Source organism: Podarcis gaigeae (genome assembly GCF_964106915.1).
Source record: "Podarcis gaigeae genome assembly, chromosome: 2".
Classification (NCBI taxonomy): domain Eukaryota; kingdom Metazoa; phylum Chordata; class Lepidosauria; order Squamata; family Lacertidae; genus Podarcis; species Podarcis gaigeae.
In genome coordinates, this window is record NC_139679.1 from 71,430,490 (window position 1) to 71,445,620 (window position 15,131).

General features: G+C 40.9%; 1 protein-coding gene across 7 annotated transcripts in view; it reads right to left on the reverse strand.

The window, feature by feature from the left end:
* Window positions 1-1,377: 1,377 nt before the first annotated feature.
* TRAIP (TRAF interacting protein) overlaps window positions 1,378-15,131 on the reverse strand; it is a 32,586-nt gene continuing 18,832 nt past the window's right edge. For 4 of the 7 annotated variants that reach the window (XM_083726612.1, XM_083726610.1, XM_083726609.1 and 1 more), the window contains exons 7-14: window positions 12,450-12,544; window positions 11,061-11,174; window positions 9,992-10,079; window positions 8,867-8,956; window positions 8,563-8,651; window positions 6,924-7,109; window positions 5,170-5,215; window positions 4,264-4,719 (exon numbers count right to left, since the gene is read on the reverse strand). In XM_083726612.1, the coding sequence (XP_083582738.1) occupies window positions 4,384-4,719; window positions 5,170-5,215; window positions 6,924-7,109; window positions 8,563-8,651; window positions 8,867-8,956; window positions 9,992-10,079; window positions 11,061-11,174; window positions 12,450-12,544 (1,044 nt within the window). In that variant the 3' untranslated portion in view covers window positions 4,264-4,383. The other 3 variants (XM_083726614.1, XM_083726615.1, XM_083726613.1) reach the window with 1 other exon arrangement.

The following is a 15,131-nucleotide window of genomic DNA, read 5'->3' on the forward strand; positions in this document are numbered from 1 at the left end:
TGTTCTCATCCTGAAGCAAAGTACTTAATCCAAGGTAATATTTCTGGGTTAGTGGAGTCTGTAACCTGAAGCGTATGTAACCTGAAATACCACTGTTTTAGTAAGAGGAAGTGGCTACAAATTTCCTTAAACAGTTCTGAACTGTTATTGTATAAAGCAAACAGAACTAGAACATGAATGTTTCAGGAAGCTTTTGGAGGTGTGGAAATGATAAATATTGATTCTTACTTTATAATCTACAATGTAATCAGATTATTCTCATGCATCAGTCATCACCCCACACTTTCTGGGGCATTTTCCTGTCACTTTCCTTACTGGAAGACCCCTGATTATTATTTTTTAAAGTTTGCTGTTATATAATTGAATCACTCCAACAAAATATTGACAACCTGGAGGAAAACTTAGAATTTGTGGGTCAGGTATGGAAACTCAGAATTCTTAAGGTCATACCAACAATGTCTGAAGCCACAGATTTCTGCTTTGCTGATCACCCTTCCCCTTTAGGGAAAATACATGGGATCAACTAAAATTTAAGACATTCTTCAAGATACTCACACTGTCCTTGAGGGCTATTTATCAATTGTCTTTCTGCTTCATGGTGCATAGATATTTCCACTGCTTACTTAAAACTGGGAAGTAGCAGCTTAAAATCCCTGTTCAGCCATGAAGATCACTTGATGTCCTTGAGCCAATCACTGTAACTCAACCCAACATACATCAGGATGGGATGTTGAGAGTGACACAGCACCATTTCTATGTATGCTGCCCTGAACTCCTTTAAGGGCGGGCAGGATAAAATAAACAGTATCAATGATAACAAACAGTAATTCACTTGTGGGCCTGTGATAAGTAGAAATTGCTTCCAAGGGACATAGGAAAAAAGGAGTATTGTGACACTTAAAAAATAAAGCATTAGCATAGCTTAAGGTTGGACTACAGCCCACTTCATCAGATACATGGCTATCCTGAGTTGGAGGTGGGAAACTAAGCAGTGACGTTAGTAGAAAAAGAATGCAGATAATTCCAGTATGGGTAGCAGTAATAATGGCTATATTCTACCTCCAGGATCAATAAGGAGCATCAGTATAAGTCACTGAGGAACAACAGCTGGAAAGGTTGCTTGCCCTCATGTCCTGTTTGAAGGATTTATGTGGGCATCTATCTGGTTGGCTACTTGCAAGCAGAACACTAGACTAGGTAGGCTTTTGTTCTGATTCAGCAAGGCTGTCCTTATGTTATACCCAAACGTTCTGGTTTTATCATATCTAGAATCCTCGCCTGGAGGGGCTGTGACCCTCCCTCCCAGATGTACAGTTAGCAATTTGTGCCATTATAGCCTCTTACTGCAGCAACAGAGTGATCATTCTTAATACTGTGTAACATTTTAACAGATGGGGCACATACAACATTTATTCAAAATAAATACAATTATGAATTTTAAGTACAAGTTCATTCATTGATTGATTTATGTCTTGGGTAAGCTTGCAACTTAACTTTGGAGTTAACGTGGAGATATTCAGCAAAAGCTTTTTACCAGATTTCCCTGCAACTCAAAACACCAGGGTAACGCCAATTCAGAAGGTCCCTTCTGCCTGAATCTCTTTAAGGAAACAAGTGGACATTTGCTTCAGATAAGCAATATTTTTAATCCCCATTTTATGGATTGAATCCTTAAAACTTTGGGGGCAAACCCACTTCAAGCCTAGACTCAGCAGTAACCACAAACGATAGTTGAATTTTGCTATTCCATCAGGAAATCAGAAGTCTAACTCTGGAAGAACAATACCCATATGCTCTATAAAACCCTCCTTGAAGGCAGGAAACAAAAAATTCGGAGACAAATAGCATCAACAGTTTGTGGGGGGGGGGGGGAGAGGAGAAATGTCTAGGACAAAAATCAAAGTAAGATACAGATCTAAATATTGCAAGTTCCCTCCAAAAATATTTATCTCTCAAACACAGTACACTGTTAACTCAAGGAGAAAAAGGTGACAACTGAATGCCAGATATGTGAGACAACATTTGCTTTTGTGAAGCTACAGAATGCTTGAAATTAGTTTGAACACTTTAGGCATGTAAGAGATTGAGGAACTGGGTGTTCAACTAAGAAACATGAATATCTGCAGGCTTAGGGACAGGCTTTTGCATGATTACATACAAACAACAGAATCTGTTCACCTTCAGAAGCAGGACATTCCTTGAGACAAAAAACATGTAAAGAGTTCCCAAAAAAGTATCAGCCTAAAAGGGGGGGCGGGGCGAATATCCCAAATCAGTGAGAAGAATGGAGAAATTCAGCATTAACTGAGCATTAAGTACTGCCACCAAAGATGAGGATCAAGAGCTAACAGATCTAGCAGACATATCTGGCAAAGACATGACCTTGCTCCCTGATGTTAGAAGATCAATTACATAAATTCTTTTCTTGTGTATGTCATCCAATCACTCAAGACATCAATGCAACTTGACAGTTGCAAATAATAATTCTCTTCTTATTTGAAGGTTTCCATGTCACAGATGCTAACATAGCAGCATTTTACTGAGGAGACACTTCTCAAGCCATATTTTCTTCAGATGTAGTATTCCCCACAGTCAAAGTTACAGGAGCCAAGGCTTCCTTGGCTTACCAGGATTAAAATACAGTACTCCAAGACAGCAGAGAGAGAAGGCATTCTGGAACAGAAACTACTCAGTCCTTTTCTCCCCTAAAGTCTGGTAGCACAGCAAAGCCATGTTCAATCATTTGGGGGGTGGGAGAGTCAGATGAACAAAAGCCAGGGAGAGTGCAGCTGCTGTGCCACTGTGGAGTTGTCCTGGCTCACTGAGGTCCATGCTGTTCTGTCTGCTGTAGAAGATAATTCCTGGCCTCTGATTATCTATGTCTAAGCTAGAGAGATCCATAGTTACTTAAGGAAGTTGTCTAGTTTAGTCTGACTGATGCCAGAAGCGGCTGCTGTTGGTTGCTTAGAAACACTTCTTTTCTTGCACCTCAAAGGCAGGGGGCGAATCTCGGTTGATATACTCTGAAATGAGACACGTCAAGGAAAATAGTGGCCAAATATTTAAAAGAAAGGTTTTACATTCCCATACACAACTGACATGTATAAATCATTATATCTGGGGGCTAAATTATTTTCTCTCCCCCTGAGTCCCTCCTTCAGGGTCATTTTTCCCCCAAACTCCCAAGTGAGAGAAGAAAGGTCAGGTTTTAGCTGATCATGGAGTCAAACGTTTTTATTCCTCTCCTAGCAGTGTTTTACTGCTACATAAGCTTCAAAACAATAACCATCAACAGCTCATTACAAAGAAAAAAGCTTTTGATGACAAATATTGGATTACTGACCTCTTAACTCTGCACAAGGGGAGGGAAAGGAACATTAAGCTGAATGTGAACACAGATATGCTAGAAACACCAATGGATCTAGAAACACTCATGGTATTCTCTGAAAAATGTAGCATTTGCTGCAAAATGTGTCTTGAAATACTTTACCACCAGCAAAAACTGGAACAAGAACCAACTTATATAGGTTTTCCAGTTTTCAGGGAACGAAAGTGTATATATTTACATAATTTAAACAGTGCATTTCTTTGATCTCTACAGCAGAAATAAACTCAGCCATAGATTCACAAGTGGGATTTGAACAAGATCCTGATCCAGGTTTCCTGGGGCCACTTCTTTTCCCAGTACCGTCGTACCTTGGAAGTTGAATGGAATCTGTTCAGGAAGTCCGTTTCACCGCCAAAGCATTCGACTTCCAAAGCACAGTTTCTGATTGGCTGCAGGAAGCTCCTGCAGCCAATCGGAAGCCACAGAAGCCCTCTCGGACATTTGGCTTCCAAAAGAACGTTTGAAAACCAGAACAGTCACTTCCGGGTTTCAATCGTCCAGGAGCCAAAACGTTTGAGAACTAGGCTATTTGAAAAACAAAGTTACGACTGTAAATGTAGAACACTGTAGCCAAGAACACATACAATGTATATTCGGATTGATTTTAGAGGGATATATTCCCCAAATATATTCCATTATTTCAGCTTCTCCTCACTTTGAATTTAAGCCAGAATGTCATTGTTCCAACTGGAACATTGCTTGATGGCTTAGTAAATGCCACTGTTTCTTCTTAATCTTTTGTGTCATTGATCACCATAGATTCAGTGCCACTGGATATCAGCATAGCTTCTGCAGGACAGATCTTAGGAAAGGATACAGGCTGAATGAATTTGGTTCTGCCTCCTAAGCCATCATACCCAGTTCTCACCTACAAGGAAGAGAATCCAGTAGTTAAAAATGCAAAAGCATATGACTCCCATGGAGGAAGTTGTTATGAAATAGAAAAAGGATTGTAGTGGGTAAAAGGGCACATAACACACTAGAGGATTTGGTGATCAGAATATGCTAGGTATGTGCTCCATGATCAGGTGTTTAAGCAGGTCCACCAGCAATAAAAAGCACAGAGCATATTGAATTTGTAAGATTTGTAGACGAGGACATGAGAAGGCATGTCCAGGAACAGGGTTTTGCTGGCTGCTGGTTGGCAGATTAAGCAGGAACACTCTACATTGCAAAACTCTGATGCACATCCCACTTGTACTCACTATTCCTGTGTTCCTCTGTGGTACAAGCATGTTGCTTGCAGGTGGCCTCTTGGACATAACAGAGTTTCTAATGAAAGCAGGCAGAAGATCTTCCAGATGCTCATCATCTGTGTCAGCTGAGCAGCTCTGAACCGTATTTGAAGAAGTAGGAGAGTTAAACTAAAATACTCATATTTGCAACCAAACACAAGCAGCACTACTAGAATCCATGTAATCCATTACAGTATTGTGCGAAAGGAAATGGCCATTTCTGCAAAAGCAGATTTTTAAAACATTCTTAGAGAGGAATGGAAGTTCGAAAGTCACTGGGCTCTGGTGCCAGCTGATAGATCAACAGATGACAACAGTACGGGCACCCTGCTCCAGATAATTCAGAATACATAGCAGTGGGAAGCTGACTCGCACACCTCTCAGGGTTAACTGTAATATTTACTATTTTCTATAACACATAAAAATGTATTACTTTAAAATCCATGCAGAATTTGGCTGTCTGGAGAAAAGATGGCTTTCAAAATAGCTCTAAAGATAGTGGATTGAAGAGGTTATAGTTGCTACTCAGGTTATCCATTACAATACCTCCACTGTTTCTTTCAGAACTCTTGATAAACTTGTCACAGGTGCACTGGAAAAAACAAACAAACCCACACACAATTTAGATTACACATCACAAAGTAGTAAATTGCTCAATATATCCCTTTAGAGTTGGAGGCACCAGTTTGAATTCATACATGAGTTTTCACAATGTGGCCCAGATCATAAGCCAACACCTAAAACAGGCTTCGCCAACCTGGTACCCTATGGACTATGACTCCAGCAGCTGTTAGCAGTGGACATACTACAAAAGTATAGGCTTCTTATGTCTCAATTAAAATAATGATAAAATGCAACTACAGTGGTGCCTCGCAAGACGAAAAGAATCCGTTCCGCGATTCTCTTCGTCTAGCGAAGCAAGCCCATTGACAGCTTAGCGGATTAGCGCTACAGCGGTCTAGCGGCTTCTAGTGATCAGCTGTTAAGCGGCTTATCAGCGGATCAGCTGTTAAGCGGCTTAGCGGCTTAGGAAAAGGGCGGAAAAAGCGGAAAAAACCCGCGGGGACTCGCAAGATTTTTTCGTCTTGTGAAGCAACCCCATAGGGAAATTTGTTTTGCGAAGCGCCTCCAAAACGGAAAACCCTTTCGTCTAGCGGGTTTTCCATCTTGCGAGGCGTTCGTCTTGCGGGGCACCACTGTATAATGTTCTCTTCTCCTCCCTTCTCTTTGTTCTGACCACTAAGATAAAAGCCTCTGGTCTGATCAACAGGCAGACGTGGTAGATCTTTCATTACTTTTGCCTCGCTGCCATTGTTATCATTTCGCTGAAGCCCTAACCCAGGGATGGGGAACCTTTTCCAGTCAGACGGCCATATTCTTTCTAAGGGCCACCATGCTAGTAGTGGGTGGAGCCAGAGGCAAAAGTAGGCAAAGTAAGAAATGTAATTATTGCCTTTGTACACTACACTAGTTTGTATATATTCTTCTCTTATCTTCCATCCAGACAAAAGCAAGAGGCATTATCAGAGTTCAAGGGCACATTCCAGCCAGGCAGAATTGCACAAGGAGGATGTGAAGCAGGTCTGGCAAGCGTGTGTGGCTAAGGAGTCCTGTGGGCCAGACAGGCTTGGAGACCGACATTTGGCCCCTGCACCTGAGGTTCCCACCCCTACCCTACCCCTAAGTCTTTATACAAGTAGGAAAGTCATTCTTCATTATCTCTAGGATTCAACGGGAGCAGAGATAAAGCACTTGTTAGAAGTAACACAAATGAGGGGCGCTTATTTAAGAAATCTACAAACTAAAGTTTCCTTATTATGCAAATTATGTAGCTTGGGTTTGTGCTCTCCCTTCCTCTTCCTGAAGCAGTTCTGTCTGTCTTAGATTGCAAGGATGCAGGTTAGGAATTACCCTGTTAGAGTAGCACCTAGTTATTGAGACTTTTTAATTAGATATTTGAGAAAGATAATGGACAATAAGATAGGCAACTTTGGAGGCAAAGTCTCACTTTACTCTCACAACAGGTAAGATATGTTGTGACAGTCTTCTGCAGTGAACAAAAGCTTTAAAATGAGATATTTCCACCAAAAGCAATGAGAACAAAATGTGATCTTTGTTGTATAATTTGTTATTTCTTCAGCTTGTAAACCGCCTTCTGTATAGTAATATAGAAAGGCAGTATACAAATTATAAGTATTAAGATGGCTGGAAAATTGCTTACAGTGCATGCAGAAGTGAGAATACCAGACAGATCAAGAGCACACATACACCCAGTAAAAAGGGAAGCAACTGTGACTCACAACTTTTTATCCAGTTTAAGCTTTTTTGCAGGAGCAGAGATGCTCTTGTGAGGTGGATGCTTTGGTGTCTGTACATCAAAGGTATCATTCTTTGGTGTCTGTACATCAAAAGTATCATTCAGGTCAATCTCATCACTGTGAGCTGGTCGATGGAGCTTTGGGGTTAACAATTCTAGAGGAGCAGGGCTGTAAGGCAAAATTGTACAAATATCACAACACAACATTACACTGTCAGACAGGTAAACTGTCTCAGTTTCCAGCCCACACCATCTAAATACTAGCTTCCTATTGGTACTCATTCCTGATGGTGGAAGGCAATGACAGTATATAATATGGATACGGTAGAACTGAATTCAGAGAGAGAACTTCCTTCTGCTTTCTAGCAACATGTGCAAAGTGTTCAAAATTACCAAAATGACTGCCAGGTTGCCTGGGGTCTTCACATCCCATTCATGTTAGTGTACTGTAAAACTGGCCTGTTACAGGAAGCCCTACATTTATATAGAAAGGTTAGGTTACTGTTTGATATAATCTTCTTTCTTCTTTGGTGATCACTCATAGCCGAGTAAGATTGTCTTCCATAAACATGGTTTTAACAGTGAGTCCGTAAGTGACTGTGGAGGTCAATTCTGGATCCACACGTCCTTCCACAGTGGGGACATTGGTTTCCGGGCGGGAGTTGATCACGGTGTGGATTTGCCAAGCATGCCTTCCTCTTAGCACGTTTCTCCCTTGCATCCTGAGTTTGAGTGTCTTCAAAACCCATGACACCTTTGGTAAAGGCTGTTCTCCAACTGGAGCGCTCGCAGGCCAGTGGTTCCCAGTTGTCAGTGTTTATACTACATTTTTAAAGATTTGCCTTGAGACAGTCTTTAAACTTCTATTGTTGACCACCAGCATTATGTTTTCCATTTTTAAGTTTGTAATAGAGTAGTTGCTATGGAAGACGATCATCAGACAGCCACACAACATGACCAGTCCAACGAAGTTGATGTTGAAGAATCATTTCTTCAACACTGGTGATCTTTGCTTTTTCCAGTACACTGATATTAGTTCGCTTTTCTTCCCAAGTGATGTGTAAAATTTTTTGGAGACACCGTTGATGGAATCTTTCAAGGAGTTGGAGATGACATTTATAAGTGGTCCATGTTTCACAAGTTTACAGCAAGGTTGGTAGTACAATAGCTTTGTAAATAAGCATTTTGATTTCCCTGCAAATGTCCCGGTCCTCAAACACTCTGCACTCTTCAATCGGGAGAAAGTTGCACTCGCAGAGCTCAGGCGATGCTGGGTTTCGGCATCAATGTTGGCCCTTGTGAAAGGTTTGATGTAATAGTGGCAGAAGAAACACTTGCACTAGTGTTATACTGAGCTGGTATGGATGGTGATGTAGCAAATGACAAAATACTGAACTCTAATGAAAAGGGTCAGGTAGCAGGTGGTGGGAAAGACCCTGGAGAACCACTCCCCGTCACAGTAGGCAGTACTGGGCTAGTTGGACAAATAGCCTGACTATATGTAAGGCATCTTATGATGTGCTTTTGGACAGCTCAGGAAGGTATGCAATGCTTATATTGGACAAAATCTCTGGTACAGTAACTCTGCTACATCAATATCCACAGAATTTCTCTAAACCAACCTTTCAGAGACAAGCCGGCCAAGTGCTTCATTGCTTAATGATGACACTTTAATGGTATCTTGCATCACTCTTATCTTCTTTTTCAAACTCTGTGGAAAGAAAGAGCAGCAATTAATACATGTCAGAAATCCTATCAAAAGCCAAGATTTCTACATCCCCTCTTGCAAAGATATAGGCATCCTGAAGTTGAGGGTGCCTCCCAGACATTTTGAATCAGGGTAGAATTTAGAACAGTATTTGGACTATACACTACGAAGGCTGTAGGGCCACAATAATTATCAGCAGGTTAAAAGAATGTTCTCACCATTATCTCATTATCTGCATTTCTCAGATCAGTCTGGGTGCTCTTCACCTCTTCTGTTGTTTTCTCCAACTCTAGAACTGTCTTCTGTAACTATAGATTTTAAACCGTATGTTGGAAGTCTAGTACATGATGGGATACAGCAGTACGTCAAGCTTCTAAGCGCTCAAAAAAACTACAGTGGTTTATGTTTTACAAATGCATGTTCTTAGACTTCAGGATAAAATAATTTAGTGTATTGTAAATAAAGATTTCCTAAATGGAAACAGATTCTTATTCTTTCAAGGCTCCTGCAGAGGGAGCTCCAATGTGGCTCATCTCTTCAGGTGTCAATGAGAAGCTGCTGAGGGCAGCGGTACAGTGGTACCTCGGGTTACATACGCTTCAGGTTACAGACTCTGCTAACCCAGAAATAGTGCCTCGGGTTAAGAACTTTGCTTCAGGATGAGAACAGAAATCGTGCTCCGGTGGCGCAGCAGCAGCAGGAGGCCCCATTAGCTAAAGTGGTGCTTCAGGTTAAGAACAGTTTCAGGTTAAGAACGGACCTCCGGAACGAATTAAATACTTAACCCGAGGTACCACTGTACTAGATTGCTCAAAGTAATTCAGTGTGCTTGTAAGTAGGCATTTATAATAAAGGTACAATAAACTCTTGCCATTCCCAGTATATTCTCAAGAGAGAATATCTCCCCCACCCTTTCTCCCTACACCTGTGTTTACAGTACAAATTAAGACCCTTCCTGATATTAATCCAGAGGGATTTTCAAGAGACAGTTGTGCATTTTGACTTTAAAACTATAAACTGTCCTCGTGCAGTTATATATGTATAACACAATGCTTTACTAGAAGTTTTTTTCAATTCTTGTTATGCAGAAGCAGAAAGAATACTGAGGCAGACTAATAAATGTTATGCAGACATATTGAGGAATCTTACGGAACCTACAGCTGAACTTCTCAGCTTAAGATAGCTGCCAACATGGTTAATGTAAGTGCCTGGACAAGAATTGTGTTAAACAAATACATACCTAATTAAAATGTATTTTGCTTTATTTCGGTAGCGGTACTGATAAAGAGCTGCACATAAATACCTCTGTGATGGGTCTACAGGAGCATCAACACATCTTTTACCTTGTGATTAGCAGAAAACAACTCCTTTCTCAGCTTCTCTTTTGTATCGTTTGATGCTTTCTGAGACTCCTTCAGATTTTCATATTCCCTGGAGAGGGCCCAAATTAGTCCATCTGTTGAACATGCTTTCAAGCAAACAGCTCTTAGATAAAGCCAGTAACCAAATTTAGACTGAAGATTTTCATTTCACAGCTTAAGTGCCTGCAGAAGTTTCTGTTATATATACAAGAACTTCCAGGGAGAAGACAGCACTGAACAAGCCAACACTGACTTGAACAGTGTTAAAACACTGATGCACCACAGCGTAGGCGAGAAAACATGCTTTCAGGGGAACAGCACTACTTGGTTTGGGCCGGGACAAGCAGCAGAATGGCAAAAGAGAATATTCCATGTCAAAATGCATAGGATGTTTAAACAATCTTGAGTCGTGTGCAGTATTTTACATTCTCATTAATGAAATGAGATGCAACAATTCAATTTTTATTTTTAAGTTCAAGGTTCTAAAAGCACTTTAATACTATTATAAAACAGTGCTGAAGTTACTGGTTACAATGCAGGTACACTTCACGCTGGTAGCTCATTATTAAAAGTTGTGATTACCCATTTGCTATCTGACATTGCCTGCACAAGCTGTGAATTATAAACGGTATAAATAAAAAGGCCTCTAGTGCGCACAGTAGCCACTGGCAACTACAGCATACTTAATGTCACAGCAGTGTAAAGCACTCTGCTCTGCACCAGGGAGATATTCAGGGGCCAAGCTGCCTTACTCAGAATCATGACAATAATTCATCCCCTCCGTTCTCATCAAACAATCACCTCCTGAGCACTCTGGCAAAGCTCTGAAGGTGGTTTCCATAGCAATGGATGTGTCACTAATGCAACAATAGCATACTTGCAGTGTTGAAATCTTCCATCTATGCCACCTCAATTATATTCACCAAGGCTTAGCATTGCAACTAGCGTTCTGCCAGAGCACCTATTATGATTAACTTTTCCACTGATTCCTTTAGGGGGTACCACACAAACCCAATCCAAGTCAATAAGCTACTGCATTTAATACACCTACTTTTTCAGTGAGATACAATAGACGGCAAGCTGTTCCACTGCAGCCTGACCTGTTCCCATTTCACGGATCATCTTTTCTACCTCGGGACGTTGACTTTGCAGCAGTGTCTCAATCCTGGTACGAAGGAAGGTAGATAACAGGTGGGTTGTTGCTTTTTGTTCAGTGGCAGCTTGTCCATGTTATAAAAACACAGAAACAGTTAATCCTGGAAGAGACACATCCTGTATTTCACACTAGCAATGATTTCCCCCCAACATAGCTGGATTCATATGCACACTAGTGTGCTTCAGTTGAATGGGAATTATACTGATGCATCCCCCCCCCCCAAATGATCTTACTGTATTTTATGTAAACCACTTGGTGATTTCACATATTAGATGGTATGTAAATATTATAAATAACAAAATCGGGAGTTACCCGTATTAAATTTCCTCTAGCAAACAAACTCAGAAACATGGCCATTTGTAAGAAAGCTGAGCATCAATTATTATCAGACAAGCACATGATAAAGGGGCAAAGCTCATGTTGGAAACCGTATTTACTCAAATGTAATGGGCCATTGAATCTAATTTTTGTGATGTAATTTGGCAAAGAAAGATGCACAATACATTCCTTCTTCCATCTGATCCCTCTTCCCTTCTCTCTGATTAGCTGGTGCAAGGCAGAGCAGAACCTTCTTTGACCCTCAAGGGTGTCCGGAATGGAAAGGAGAGGCGGATACAGGTAGGTGGAAGGAAGGAAGGAAGGAAGGAAGGAAGGAAGGAAAAAAGAGGAAGGAAGGGAACAAAGAAGGAGAGCAGCCATGATCTGGGCTGGAGAGTGAGAAAGAGTAAGAGGGAGAGATGAAGGAGTTGAGAAGGAGAAACAGAGCAGAGTAGTGCAATGAGTAAGGACTGCCACTGGGTTCAGCAGAAGACCAGGAAACAGGGTGGCCAAGGCTCTACACACACGCAGGCTGCCAGCTCCTCCTTACTGCTGCTGACTTCACTCTCCCCCACCACCACCACCTTAAGCCAAAAAGGAAGGGAGATCACTGTAAATCTTTTGCCCTCCCCAGAAATATTAAATTCAAGAGGAAGGCTGGGTCACGGGAGACCTAAGACACTGCATGCTAGTGTGCCCTGAAATCCTAAGTATCGTATTTTCTCAAATGTAATGCACCCTTGAATCTAATGCACACCCTAATTTTTGCAACATATTTGGCAAAACAGGTGTGCATTACAGGAGTAAATACAATAAGTGTTTCTACTGCAAAGTTACAGACTCAGAGTTGGAAGAGGCCTCAAAGGTCATCTGGTCCAATGATGTCTTCTAGAAATGTGAGGTTGCTGAGCAGTCTGCTAACAGAACCAGAAGATGTATGTATAGAGCCAAAGCTTGTTTTCTCACCCCTCCAATGTTTTCAGTCTGTTTCTCAGCCTTCGGGCCTCCTCTTTTGCACTCTTCGCATCATCTTGCTGTTGCTCCAGATACTTCATTTGTTTCTGAGAAAAAAAGCACTATTTTTGTTTAAGAGGAATCCCCATGGAAGCAAAATTTGGACTTAACATAAAGCCATTTCCAAAGCTCTTGCTACTTCAATAACCCACAGTCTACATTTCAGGTTTCTGGCATATCCATGGATCATAACTTATCTAATAATAATATTTACAGATTCAGGTCATTGCTTACAAATGAGAGAAGTACTTAATTCCAGGAAGAAAACATTCCTCCTTAAATACTTCTTGTTTCCACTCTTGCAATGAATTTTTTTTTAAAGTGCCACATGAATGCTTCATGGCAACTTGTTCATGATCTGTAGATAAATTAGACCACATGCATGATACAGTTAAGTGCAACATGGTAGAAACAAACTTGTGCAATATCATGATTTCTCTTTTGTGAGCAGGAAAATATCTCACAAATTTCATTTTACTCTGCTTTCATGAGACCACCACTGAAAGTCTACCCCACTTTAACCATCATATTGTAATAGCTTCTATACTTATATTAAAATGCACAGCTTCCTTGAATATAGAGTAACCTGCACAGGATCAATGCAGTGTGTGTTTAGGGAGCTTCCTCAGCAGATTTAAAGAAAATAAACCTCCTTCAATACACTTGTGATTTCTAGGCTTTGATTGGGTTGGTCAGCTTGGCACAAACTTCAAAGGATCCTGCCTACTTTCCCTCTGAACTGAAAACTAGGGAAGAAGCAATGCTGTTTGATCATACTTCAGAGAAAAGACTGGTCAAAGACTAGAATATCTACAAGATGATATTAAGCTTTACTCCATACAGAAGGTGAAATATTCTAGATGTATTTGCCAACATACTATTTCACTACCTCATATACTTACAGAAATGAATGCCTAAAATGCTGGCTGGCTGATGAGAGTCTTCGTTAATACCAAGTTTTTACAACTCTTCCCAAAGCTTCCATTTTAGCTTTTTAACTCCTCAGCAGCATCTAGCTGGTAATACTAATGCATTTAATGGCCAGAACAGGAAGGGCGCAGCGGATTTAGCTCCTGCTGTTGCTAGAGAGGCTTTCTCCAGCACAGCCAAGAAAGAAAAGAAAAGCTCACCCGTTTGGCACTTGCTCCACATTGATAGCATGCTTGGAGACAGCTTCAGTTGCAACTCTGTTTTTCAGAATTGGGAAGAAATTCTAAGCTCTAGACAGAAAATGCATACAAAGTTTGAAAGCTGTCTCCAAATCTGGGGTGCGGTGCGGTTGCCTCAGATTACATAATTAATAGGCTTAGCCCCAGTGTCTTAGAGCAGCTGCAGGGTCTGCATGATTAGAAAAAGCACCAAATAAAGTACACTTCACTGAAACATCAACTGTCCTGGGAGAAGTCAGAATATGGAAGAGCAATGAAAAGATAGCATGAATGATTTGTGTATCTCAGCTACCTTCTGATCATGTCACGTTAAAAGTGCAGCCTAAAATGTGACATCTGTTGAGCACCAAGAGAAACAACCCTTTTCCGCTTGCCAACTCATGAAACTGCATTCATATCAACAGAGATCTAAAAGGCAGAAACAAGTCATTATAACCCATCTAACTCACATCATTTCCAGAAACGCATCTTGACATGGAAGTTCTCACTTAAAATGTCTTCCACTATCACACAGCCAAACTGTGTTTTCAGCTTAGCCTCTTTTCTCAAGGCATAATATCTGAGAAAATATTATCGTCTCTTTTCTCAAGGCATAATATTTGACCCATGGACCTATCATTCATGAGGACATCATATCAGGAATTATGGTAAAAATCAATTTACTTGGGCATTATTTTTGGATGGGATGGAAGAGGATGTGGCTAGTAGTCTAAAACCAAATCAACAAACATTTGTCTTCAGCAGATGCCAACGTCGTATTCCTTTAAAAAAAAATGTGAATTTTTTTGGCATAAAATACCATTAAAATCAGCCTAGTCTGCAGAACAAGAATAAAAAACCAAGATATAGAAAAGAGAAAAGAGAGGGAATAACTATAAGGTTTTTTATCACATCTATATCCTATCATTTATCCACACACACAGAGGTGGACCCTCCCAGATCCCACTTGGTTGTATTCCTAAGCAATGCAGGAGGAGATACTCATTCTCAAAACAGACCAGACTCACTACAGCTACTTTTACATGCTAGTGCAGAACACTGGTGACGTACATACTTTCTTCCCATTTCAACCTCTCGATAAGCACGAATGTCACTTTTTTATAGGGACAGTTTAGCACAGGGTAGAGAAATGCATTTGGCCGGAAGGCCAGTTTCTGATCCCCTACCGCCTCTAGGCCCATTTGACGTCAGGCTATGAAACTCTTTGATGCCCTGACAATGGGCTCTTTGCAACAGGCTTGTAAGGAGTACAGTGCTGTGCTTTGAAGTCCCAGTGATCTGTTGACTGTTGGCACTTCAGAAGCACTGCATGTGGTGCTTCTGATTTATAGTGCTTCTGAAGCACCATAAATCCCGATTGTTGGGACTTGTGCCCAGAGTTTCTAAAGCATTTCAGAAGTCCTTATGGCCCAGCTGTCTAGTTACTTGATCACATGTAACATCATACATGACATCAGGTGATTGG